Raw genomic sequence first — 12,147 nt, forward strand, 5'->3', positions numbered from 1 at the left:
TTTTAGTTTTTTTTTTTTATATACTCAACATATATGTGTTGATTTTTAGGTACCAAACAAATTGTTTTAGGTACTCAAAATTTATGAATGTTATTTTCTTTTCTTTGCTCTGTTATTTTTATTATTTTAACTGTTAAATTGATTGGAAATTCTTACATTTGTATAATTGTATTCGCAACCAAAACATTCTTCCCCAACGTATAGACACAACTGAGTGGTGGTCCTAATGAGCTTCTTTTAATATAACCTTGCAACTTAACTACTTCATTGTTATTATAACGGATCCTCTGGTGACATATCTTTTTCCATGGCAATGAATAGTTTCTCTCATATGCTGTATATTGCTGCAGAATATAGAGATTCTAGGTACCACCATGGTTCTTTATAAAGAACATTTCGAGGATTTCCATGAAGCCATCAAAGCCCAATTACTTGTAACTCACGGAAGTAAGAAACCTTCTATGGGAGACTGAAAATTTTTCCAATGTCTTTTTTTATTGAACAAAGAGTTATTTGGATTGTGGTTATAATTGTGGACTATTCTTTTATCTTATACAAAGTATTACCAGTTATAAACTTCACAAAAATGAATAAATCTGATGAACTTGTCCAATGACAAAAACAACCGATTTAGGTTTACTAAATACGTATCTACCTCTATTTATTAGTGATTCTGTGGTTGAAAAAGGAAACTTCTTTGTCGAGTATATAAGATCTAGCCATCTAGATCATTGTACAAAATTAATTACTTAACTCTATCGTCGAGTCGATTCTGTAGGGTTTGGTTGGGAGACGCCATGAAACGCAAAGAGCAAGATCATAACGAGGACGATGAGAGCGATGGTAGCAGCCAAACCAACGTAGATCCGATTCCTCTTGACCTAGAGATTGAGATACTGACTAGATTGCCGGCAAAGTCTCTTATGAAGTTCCAATGCGTGTCAAAGATGTGGTCTTCCATCATCCCAAGCCAGAGATTCATCGATTCCTACTACGCTATTTCCTCCACATCACGGTTTATAATCGCTGTAAATAACGGTGTTTTTCCCAAGAATTGTGTCAATCTTTTGTTCATCTTCTCATCTTCCTACGAGAGAGAGGAATCTTCTTCTTTGGCAACCAATCTCCATATGATGATACCTTCCGTTACTTTGATTTGCTTCTCCACATGTTTCTGTCCATGGCTTAATTTGGTGTACTAGGAGTGGTCTGTTCATTGTCTGTAACCCTAGCGGAGCACACACATCCTTCGGATAGGATCCTTTGATGATCAATTCAAAGCATTGACCCAGGTGTCCCCTTATCCTTACCAGGAACCTGATTTTCTAGTGCACGAGGTTTTAACACTAGGAGGAGGAGAATCTTCATGGACACACAATAACGTTACCACCCCGGTTTACGACACCGCAACTAGAAAACTAAACTATGCATCAATGGTTTCGTGTATTTTGGTACTTGGACCCCAAGGAATTGAATTGATCCGGTGATTGTGTTTGATGTTTAGACTCGAGAGTGAATCAATTTACTAATTTTGCCCTTAAGTCTTATATATACAACTCTCACATAAATTAAAAACAAAAATATATTAAAATTCCAATTAAAAAAAGAAATAGTCAAGAAAATAATCTTTCCAAACTAAATATACGACAACCTTACATTAAAAGTATAAAAAAAATCTATATTAATAAAGGCATTAATCTTTGTTGATAAAAAAAGGCATTAATCTGTATTATATTAATAAAAAAGCAAATTGTATTTCATAAGATACAAGTAGGCGAGGTTATTTGTTAGAGTTTTAAAAATTGTGGAAGACTTATAAATTGGAAGTTTGTCTAAACTAATATATGTGGTGATTTAAAAAAAAATACTCTATAATAAAAGTGAGTAGAAAATCACTCAACTCAATAAGTACAAAATCTAATAGCAAGGTGATAATAAAAATCTCACCCAACTAATAATAATTTATTTTCATCCTTAATATGGGTCTAGGCAAAGTCAAAGAGTCGTAAATCCGTTATTGATCTCATATTCTTATTTCTGAACCAAAGCCAAATAACATCGAACCAAAAGACTAGATAAAATAGATTTTTTGAAGGAAGCTTTTAAATTAATCAAAATCCCGGTTTGACCGGTTATCTCTAACCAAACCAATACGACTCATATAAGCAGAGATATATATAAGGGTTAATTACGGGCGAGACCCATGTTTTATGTTTTTCTTTCAGGTTTTGACAAAGTGGGGAAAGGCTTTCACAGATTGACAATTATGTCAATTTCAGACGAAAATGCCCTTCTAGCTGAACCGGTGTACAGCGACAGCGAACGAAATCGTCAGGCGAGTTGGTTACGTACACAGTATCTCGTTAGCTACAGTTGTTTAGTTTTTTAATATTTCCGTCTGGTGTACAGTGTACCGCGAACAAATAAAAGAAATAAAATATGGTGTCAGAAATGGTTTAAATGCTGAAAAAGTTGAGACATGACTTATTCCAACTATAATCAATGCAAACTCATCATTACATCTTATTTTAATCCTCTTAAATCATAAAATCGTACACTATTTAGATTTTATAAAGAGAAATAAGAAAAAACATAAACTTCCCCTAAATATCTATGAAGGAATGAGATTGAGGCCATTTTGATCTTGTTGTTTAACAAAGTTTGCAGGCGAGAAAGCAGTGACCGTGGTAAGTAATGAAGTTGTAAATATAAATTTTAGTTATTACATACACTTTCAATGAAAACAAAATTGATTTAGATACAAAATTGCAAGAAATTGATTTATTCCTCTCTTAATTCTATATTTGTTCTGTAGTAAATATTAAATGAGGAGATTCAATGTGCATTAAGTGTGTAGTTGCAAAGTCTTTTTCTAGTTGGAGGTATAAAAGTTGTTCTCAGTTGCATTTAATGGGGTTCTCTTGAATTTATGATGCAGGATGTTAATGGAGATTCCAGTATTTATTATGATTGGTGATTGGATAGTAACAGAAGAAAAATAGAAATTTGAACCTGAAAAAGGAAGCTATGGTCGGTGTGTACGTGTTAGGGAAAATATGACGTACACGGATTTGGCACGTACATTATGTGAGGTTTTCAATTTGAAGTACAAAGAATGGCAGCCAATAATTAGTTACTGGATGCCGGAAAATATGTCAATTATGATAGAACGTACACGCCCTCCTGTCAACATTGACAATCAAATGTGCTTGGATACATTCTTCCTGATTCGTGTTGGGGATCCAAGTGTCAACTTGTTTGTGTCTTTCAATAGTATTGTAGCTGCCACTAATGCGGATGTAGATGAGCAAACTGACATACATGATGAAACAACAAATGAAGATTCAGAGGATGAGGAGAACGAAGAGGTGGATGGGGAAGAATTGAATGACAGCGACGAAAACATTGAAAAAGATGACGATGTCAGTGGTGGCTATAGTGCGGGAAGTACTCTCGACCCTACTATAGACGGCAGTGAAGGTAGTGGTGAAGATTACGAGTATAACAAGTGGAATAATTTTATTGTAGAAGAATATGGAGTTGGCCATGTTGAGGAGGAAGTGTGTGACACTCAACCGACCGTGGAACCGGCAGGGGAATTCAATCGTCTATTGGCAGAGTGTACGAACACAAGTCAACGTGTACGTACAGGAGAAACCACTGCGATTTTTAGTGACACTCATCCAACTGTGAATTTAACCCGGACGTGTCAACATGGATTGTTCCCATGTACGTACACTAGAGACTGTGTACAAGACACAGGACGCGAAGGTGAATTTTTTACGTGTCAACATGGATTGTTCCCATTTCTTGGTTCATTACCCTCTCCAAAGAATTTGTACAATCCCTCTAATCTCGTACCATGTATGTTCCACTAAATATTGTTGTATACGTATAAGAGATTTTTAGGATGAAACTGTTTAGTTGGTCGTGTACGTGTACGTGTATCTCAGTGTAATCATAATCGTGTACGTTTACAAGTTAAGTTTGAAACCTTATTTCTTCTCCAGCAATAATAAAGTGCAACATAACATTCATTAATTAATTTTGAAATACAAGTTCCATAAAAAAGACTATAATACTATATCAAAACAAAAATAGCGTAATTAAAAAATATATCATATTAAATATAAAGCATTTGGCTAACTCGCCGTGCACACAACCATAGATAGCAAAAATTGCAAGAGATTCTTATAAAATATCGAACATGATGTAATATTTCATCACACATGGCATATGTTTAATGCCACGACAATCAAGAATCCATAATTTGAATTCTTACATATCGTACAACAATTTTTTTTTGCTGATATAGAATCCATAATTTGAATTCTTTCAAAGTATATTGAGCAATATTAGTCAAATTAACCTAGGTTCATAATGTAAAAAACATGTAAATATTACAAGTATAGAACCTCTATAATTGTACATAATCTAACAGAGATATACGTCCACAACATCAATATTAAGTATACTTACACGGAAAGATGTTAAAGGGACAAGTATACAACAAAAGTTACAGAAATTTTCTCCCCAACCACAAATTGCATACATACACAAAAATGATTTTTGAATAATTTAGTTTTGAAACAGTACACCATTCAATTCTTTTGTATTTCAATCACTTTTCTGTAAGTTATTCCATATACGTACACGAGTTAAATGTAAATTAAGATCGTGTACATGATAAAAAAGTAGAAATTAACACATTCAACATGGAAGTGTGTTTACAAACAAAAAAAAAAATTCAGATGACCAACTAATTAGTATTATTACATGTGTACTATATTTTTCATAGTAACATGTACGAGTAAACCGGGCCTTGTGGCCTAGTGGTAAAGGGGTCACAGCTGTGACTTCCGCCACCAGGGTTCAAGGCACGGCCACTGGCAGGTTTACATAGGGGAATTGCCAGCCTCGTGGGATTAGTCTTTGGGCCTAGGAAGCCTTTGGGAGACCCGCGGTTATTCAAAAAAAAAAAAAATACATGTACGAGTAACCAATTAATATTATTTTCATGTGCGTGTTATATCAAAAATCAAACTTACTAATTAGAGTAGTGATATAAGAAAATGAAATGTAAATGCATATTATATTTGCATGCCGTTTAGTACCATAGACAAAATTTTAATTCTTTTTATTTATGTTTTAAGATCTATTTTATTATATTTTATTTTTATGTGTATACACCATTAAATAATTCGTATACATATAAAACATTTTACACCATGTATATTACCAATATTCAACCAAAACATGCAAAACATATACGTTTATAAGTCAATATTTGTATCGAATATATTTCATGTATGTCTATCACTAAGCCATATACGTTCACAACAATATTGAACTAACAACCAGACTGGTCCTTACGATTCGGAGAATGTAAAATATGGGATATGCACTTTATTTAATGTGTTTCTAGTTTGTTGAAAAATAAATTATGAAAAGAAAACAACTAAATATGTTGTGGAGGTATGTTGTGAAAATGTTAATCAACGAAAAAACTCCTTGTGGAGGGTAATGAACCAAGAAAACAATCCAACCTGCAACCCTTCAGATCATACAATAATATTATCCTCACATATTGAGTCCATACTTCTAATTTTTGTAAGATATGTTGCGAAATATTAATCAAATTAACCAAAATTTTCTAATATACAAAGTCTGTAATATTGCGTACATCGTCTCCACAATAGTACATAATCTAACAGACATACACGTCCACATAATAAATATTGCGTACAGCGTAAATTGTGTACACGTACACGAAAGAAATTCAAACAAGGACATGATTGTAATTTTGCAGTCATCTTCAACCTGAATATCCTCTTCTGCAACTCTACTTTTTGCTTTTGCTCTCCGACCATGTTCAATACATGCAAATCGATTTCACTCTCAATATCCCTCTTCACCGAGATTTGGGTCATGTTTACGGAAATCCAAATTTCCAAGACACGAAATTCGTCTTCTCGTTGGAGTCATCAACTCTGATACCTTGGAAATTTGTATTTTCTCCTCGATGGAAATCTTAAATATGTTTTTACTCGCTTGAAAAAGCATCAATCAAAGATGAATGAAAGATTTAACAAGTAATCTCTAAAACGATTACCTCTCAAATTTTCAGAAAATATCTTGGTGAGGAAGTTGAGATTTTCAATTTCTCTTTTGGTAGAATAATCAAAATGAGATATTAGATTGAAGAATGGAAACGGTAGAAGAATCAAAATGAGATATTAGATTGAAGAATGTAAACGGTTTGTACTCAGATTTTTTCTCCTCTTTCTCTTCGCTTTCTTCGCCGTTCTTCTTCGCTTTATTTAATTTAAATTCAAAAATAATTACAAACCAAATAAAACAAAATTTGAGAAACCGAACCAGCACAGTTACGTTTCTAGTTGAGGGACATTTTCGTCAGAAATATGGCTAATTGTCAAAACGTGAAAGCCTTTTCCCACTTTATCAATTGGTGAGACAAATATTCATTTATGTCCTTTTATGTGAAAATTTCTTTATATATAATTCAGTTAACTGGAGCTCGTAACGAACTTAAACAGACTCCAAGATCCATTCTCTCTCTTCTCTCTTTCTCTCTGTTACAACTTCGCCGGCGATTTGATTCTCCGGTGGCCCATCTCTTCTTCTACTCATTAACGCCGCCACCGGAGTATATTCGGCCGCATCTCCTCCGTCACAGCACGCAACAGAATCATTCCCGCCGATATCCTCTACGTCGTCGTCGACCAACTCGGAATTTCTCACTCCGACGACGTATCTTCTTCCAACGGCGGCGCTACTTACCACATCGTTCTTCAACGATCTCCGTCGCCTAATTTGTCAGGTTACGAGCGATTTTGCAAACGGCGATACTGCTTTAGCCGATAGTCTTCGTCCTTCTTGGCCTCTCGTTGTCGTTGATGCAAGAGAAGGCCTCTGTTTCCATCGCTAATTCTAAGGAAGGTCGTTCTTGCTTCCTTTGCATCTGGTATTATTTGACTCTATAATTTCATTAATGGCGGGAAATATATATCTTCTTCTTTAAAGTATGTACTTCTTTCAAGATTCTTCGAAACGCAAGGTTTTTAGTATTCCATTAGTATATCTCTGTTTTCATGCAAGTTCTATTTATTTTTCAAGACTCCGTTGAAGTTTGTACGTAACTGCTGGATATCGCACATTTTTGATCAATAGGCTCGTTCTTGCTTCCTGTTTGCTCTGGTTTTACTTTGAACACTACATTCAAGCGACTGTTTCTGGCGTATTGACAATCAAGATTCCACTAACATTGGGAAACTATATCCTGTATCCTTCAAGGTTCCTTCAATGTTTGCAATGCATTTTAGTTTAGAATATGTATCTTTCATAAAGTTTCACATTAATGTTTCTGTATTGTATTTTGCTTTTCAGGTATGGCCGGCTTAGTTAAACCAAAATGTTTGCGATTTTCTCCCACAGACGATGAGGTTATTAGACTTTTTCTAGAGCCGGAGATCAACGGGGAGGCGAGAGATAATACATGTCTCATCGAAGACTTAGACGTGTATGAAAATCATCCTGATTTGCTCAACCACCTACCGAGCGACTACTTTCACAAAGGTGAATATTGGTACTTTGTACCCAGAAAACAAAAGGGATCGAACTTGATCAAGCGAACTGTGGGCACGGGCAAAAAAAACGGGAGGTGGGTGCATGAAAAGAAGATTCAGATTAAAGAGGAAGGTCGTATCATCCGGGAAAAGCAAAAGCTAATTTTCAAAGACAAACAAAACAGGCACTGTGGATGGCACCAGTACGAATACCGCCTCCCTTCTCCCCAAGTTCTGCTGGCTATCAGTCACATGATATATAAAGCTGAAGATGATGTCACGCTAGCTAATCCTTTCGATGAATCTTTACCACTTATGGGTACCTTTGGTGAAGCTGAAGCTCTGCCAGTTATGCAAATTGCAGCAGATATGGAGGGACCAGATGTAAATATGAATCCACTTGAAGAAGACGAAAATACTTTCGCAGCAATAATGAATGACTTCAACCATCTATTGTCAACGGACGTCATGGAGATTGATGCAGTTATGGAGGAACCTGAGGTAAATGCAATTCCAGATGAAGAAGAAGATGTAGCAGCTACTATACTAGCAATACATAAAAAGGCTTCTACAAGTTTTGTAGATTTGTTTGCTACCCTTGATCCTAAGCGCATGGAGTTGAGTTCTGCAACCCTATACGGAGTAGATTTGCAACAGTGATGTGAGCAGAAAGCCTGAATCACAAGCAAGCTACAAGAGAAGATAAAAAGACACAAATATGACTTTATGGGCCTCCCACTCGATTTGGGCTTCCACCAAAGTAAAGCCTTTAACGCTCATATATCTGGTCAAACAGGGAAAGTAGAGTGTTACTTATGTTTGTGTCTTTATCCCTCTGGCCTCTTCTTTTACAATTACAAAACAAAACAAAACAAGTAGAAGAATCTAGGTCAGCCGTCATCATGAAACGCAAGGAGATAGATCATATCCCTCTTGATCTAACGGTGGAGATTCTCACAAGATTACCAGCCAAGTCTCTTTTGAGGTTCAAATGCGTTTCCAAGTTGTGGTCGTCCATTATCCAAAGCCAAGGCTTCATCGATTCCTTCTACTCCATTTCCTCAACACGACCACGGTTTATAGTCGCTTTCACCAACGGTTTATTCGCCAAGGATAAGGACAAGCGTTTGTTCATCTTCTCGTCTTCACAAGAGGGACATGAATCTTCTTCTGTGATAACCAATCTCGATATGACAATACCTTCTTTAACCGTTTGTAATAACCCTATGTCACGGTGTGTTTCCGTCAATGGTTTTATGGCCTGTTCACTTTACACAGGGCTCATGATATGTAACCCTAGCACTAGACAAATCATTGTCTTACCAATCTTACCCCCACGTCACGCTCCAGATATGAGAGGCAGATGTTTAGGGTATGATCCGGTGGATGATCAATTCAAAGCTTTGGCTCTCATTTCTTCTCGCTTACCTAATAATTATAGTGTAGAGCACTTGGTGTTAACTCTAAAAGGTGATAAAAAAAAGTACTCATGGAGGCAAATCCAAGGTAACAACAACATCCCACCTTATTCACCTGTAACTATGAGAATATGCATCAACGGGGTTGTGTATTATGGTGCTTGGACTCCAAGACTACGTATGAATGCAGTGATCGTTTGTTTTCATGTTAGATCCGAGAAGATAACTTTTATCAAAGCACCTAAGGATGTCGTACAATGGTGGGCTGATTCGATTTTGATGGAATACAAAGGGAAGTTAGCTTCCATTGTAAGATACCCTTATTCTCGTTTCGATAGTTTTGATTTGTGGGTGTTAGAAGATATCGAGAAGCATGAATGGTCTAAGCAAACATGTGAGATTCCTTTCTCTGTGTGGGATTCTATTGAGGACGGTAACATGTCTTTTCCAGGTATTAACAAGTTTGGTGAGATAATTCTAGCACCGACATTCTTGTCACGCTATCATCTTCGACCCTTCTACATTTTCTACTACCATGTAGAAACAAAGAACATTAGAAGAGTTAGGCTTGAAGGAATTGCAGATGATGAAAATTTTAGGCGGTGTTATGGAATTGGAAAGAATGTTGGTCCATGTAACGTCTTTATCTCACCTGAACATGTTGAAACTTTAAGGTTTTTGTAATGTGTATTTTTATTCAAGGATGTGTCCTATTTGCTTTTTTTTTTTTATATATACTCAACATATATATGTTGATTTTTAGGTACCAAACAAATTGTTTTGATACTTTGGGATTTGCTAGATGTTGAACATAATAAATGATGTGTTGTCTAAAACCATAGCAATTTTAAAGAATACTAGTGATTCATTCTTAAGATGGGATGTAGAATCCTTTCTCAAAATTTATGAATGTTATTTTCTTTTCGTTGCTCTGTTTTTTTTCTGTTTTAACTGTTAAATTGACACAACTGAGTGGTGGTCCTAATGAGCTTCTTCTAATATAACCTTGCAATTAACTACTTCATTGTTATTATAACGGATCCTTTGGTGACATATCTTTTTCCATGGCAATGAATAGTTTCTCTCATATGCTGAATATTGCTGCAGAATATATAGATTCTAGGTACCACCATGGTTCTTTATAAAGAACATTTCGAGGATTTCCATGAAGCCATCAAAGCCCAATTACTTGTATCTCACGGAAGTAAGAAACCATCTATGGGAGACTGAAAATTCTCCAATGACTTTTTTTATTGATCATGGAGTTATTTGGATTGTGGTTATAATTGGGGAATCTTGCAAAATGTACCACTTTTTGAAAAGTGGCATTCAAAATCTACCACATTTTCAAAAGGTTTCCAAAATCTACCACATTCCAATAGCACATGCGGAATTGTGGACTAAAATACCCTTGATTGGGACAGAGTCTGTGTCAGGAACAGAGTCTGTGTCAGAGACAGAGACAGTTTCGTCCGGCGCTTCCAAAGAAGGAGCAGGTCTGCAATTAATGCTGCACATTTACATTTGCTAGATAATTGAATTTAATTAATAAAAATGATAATAGAGTAGGGTTAGACCATTAATTGCTCTTTTAATATATCAGATAAAAGAGGGGACAAGTTCAGATCGAATGAGTAATAGAATGAGATCGAGGACAAGTTCATATCGATTGAGTAATAGAATTAGATCGAAGACAAGTTCAGATAGAATGAGTAATAGAATTAGATCGGAGACAAGTTCAGATAGAATGGGAAATAGAATTAGATCGGGGACAAGTCAAATCGAATGAGTAATATAATTAGATCAAAAATTGAGCGTGATGATTTATATCATCCAATTCTCTTGACTGTCCATCGCCAGATGATGTAGTTTTGCCCGCCAGAGATCTGGATTTACTCGGGGACAACTGGAATAGAATTAGATCGAGGACAAGTTCAGATCGAATGGGTAATAGAATTAGATCGAGGACAAGTCCAAGATGACGATAATAGAGCAAGATGATGAAATCGGGGACAAAATCTAGAGACAAGATCTGGATAGAGAATTCTCAATCGGGGACAAGATCTGGAGACAAAAACGAAAGTTAATTGTTTAGTCTCAGGAGATATAATGTTTCTTGGTTAAAGCGCACGTGTTTCGAGGGAAGAGAGATAAATAGGGAGGGAAAATAAATATGGAGGAAAGATAAATAGAGAAGAGAAATAAATAGGGAAGATAAATAGGGAGGGCAAAATGGTAACTCTACTACAAAATGTGGTATGAGTTGAAAGAAAGGAAGGAATGTGGTAGATTTTGAAAGAAATTGGGAAAAAATGCTAGATTTTGTAGTTTTTCCTTATAATTGTGGACTATTCTTTTATTTTTTAAAAAGTAATACCAGTTCTAAACTTCACAAAAATAAATAAATCTGATGAACTTGTCCAATGACAAAAACAACCGATTTAGGTTTACTAAATACGTATCTACCTCTATTTATTAGTGATTTTGTGGTTGAAAAAGGAAACTTCTTTGTCGAGTATATAAGATCTAGCCATCTAGGTCATTGTACAAAATTAATTACTTAACTCTATCGCCGAGTCGATTCTGTAGGGTTTGGTTGGGAGACGCCATGAAACGCAAAGAGCAAGACCATAACGAGGACGATGAGAGCGATGGTAGCAGCCAAACCAACGTAGATCCGGCACTGATTGTTGAGTGTGATTAGAATTTTGCCATTGTGTTCACCCTTTTATCTTTTCTCTCAGGTTAATAAGGTTTATGAGACGTGGAACACGTTTTGAATGTTTAAAGAAATAAGCGTTTTGGCGGGACAAGATGATTAACACGTTGTCTTGGCCTATAAGGCGGGACGGGTGTTACAAATCTTCTTCTTTGGCAACCAATCTCGATATGATGATACCTTCCGGTAGCTTCTCTAGTGGCTCCTACTGTGCTTCCGTCCATGGACTTATCGGGTGTATTAGTACTGGTCCAGTTACTGTATGTAACCCTAGCACAGGGAAAGTCACTACCTTCCCTGTACGCACATCCTTGGGATATGATCCTATTGATGATAAAATTAAAGCGTTGACCGTGGTGTCTACTCCTTACAGGAATCATGATTTTCTAATGCATGAGGTTGTAACACTTGGGAGGAGGAGAAT

The 12,147-nt window shown here is 35.9% G+C and overlaps 2 protein-coding genes across 2 annotated transcripts; both read left to right on the forward strand.

Moving 5' to 3' along the window:
* The first annotated feature begins 6,568 nt into the window (after positions 1-6,568).
* On the forward strand, positions 6,569-8,364 carry LOC110225471. The gene is made up of 3 exons (XM_021015308.1): positions 6,569-6,960; positions 7,192-7,314; positions 7,408-8,364. The coding sequence occupies exon 3, from the start codon at positions 7,410-7,412 to the stop codon at positions 8,244-8,246; it is 837 nt and encodes a 278-aa protein (XP_020870967.1). The 5' UTR covers positions 6,569-6,960; positions 7,192-7,314; positions 7,408-7,409; the 3' UTR covers positions 8,247-8,364.
* Positions 8,365-8,465: 101 nt separating this feature from the next.
* Positions 8,466-10,247, forward strand: LOC9329706 (F-box protein At1g30790). Its single transcript, XM_021013916.1, has one exon. It carries the CDS (start codon positions 8,489-8,491, stop codon positions 9,686-9,688), a length of 1,200 nt encoding a protein of 399 aa, XP_020869575.1. The 5' UTR covers positions 8,466-8,488; the 3' UTR covers positions 9,689-10,247.
* Positions 10,248-12,147: the final 1,900 nt, after the last annotated feature.

The sequence above is a fragment of the Arabidopsis lyrata genome (assembly GCF_000004255.2).
Source record: "Arabidopsis lyrata subsp. lyrata unplaced genomic scaffold ARALYscaffold_1, whole genome shotgun sequence".
Lineage (NCBI taxonomy): Eukaryota > Viridiplantae > Streptophyta > Magnoliopsida > Brassicales > Brassicaceae > Arabidopsis > Arabidopsis lyrata.

Bases quoted from the DNA above. Each gene is read 5' to 3' on its own strand.
- LOC110225471 (XM_021015308.1), top strand. From the start codon at position 7,410: ATGGCCGGCTTAGTTAAACCAAAATGTTTGCGATTTTCTCCCACAGAC.
- LOC9329706 (XM_021013916.1), top strand. From the start codon at position 8,489: ATGAAACGCAAGGAGATAGATCATATCCCTCTTGATCTAACGGTGGAG.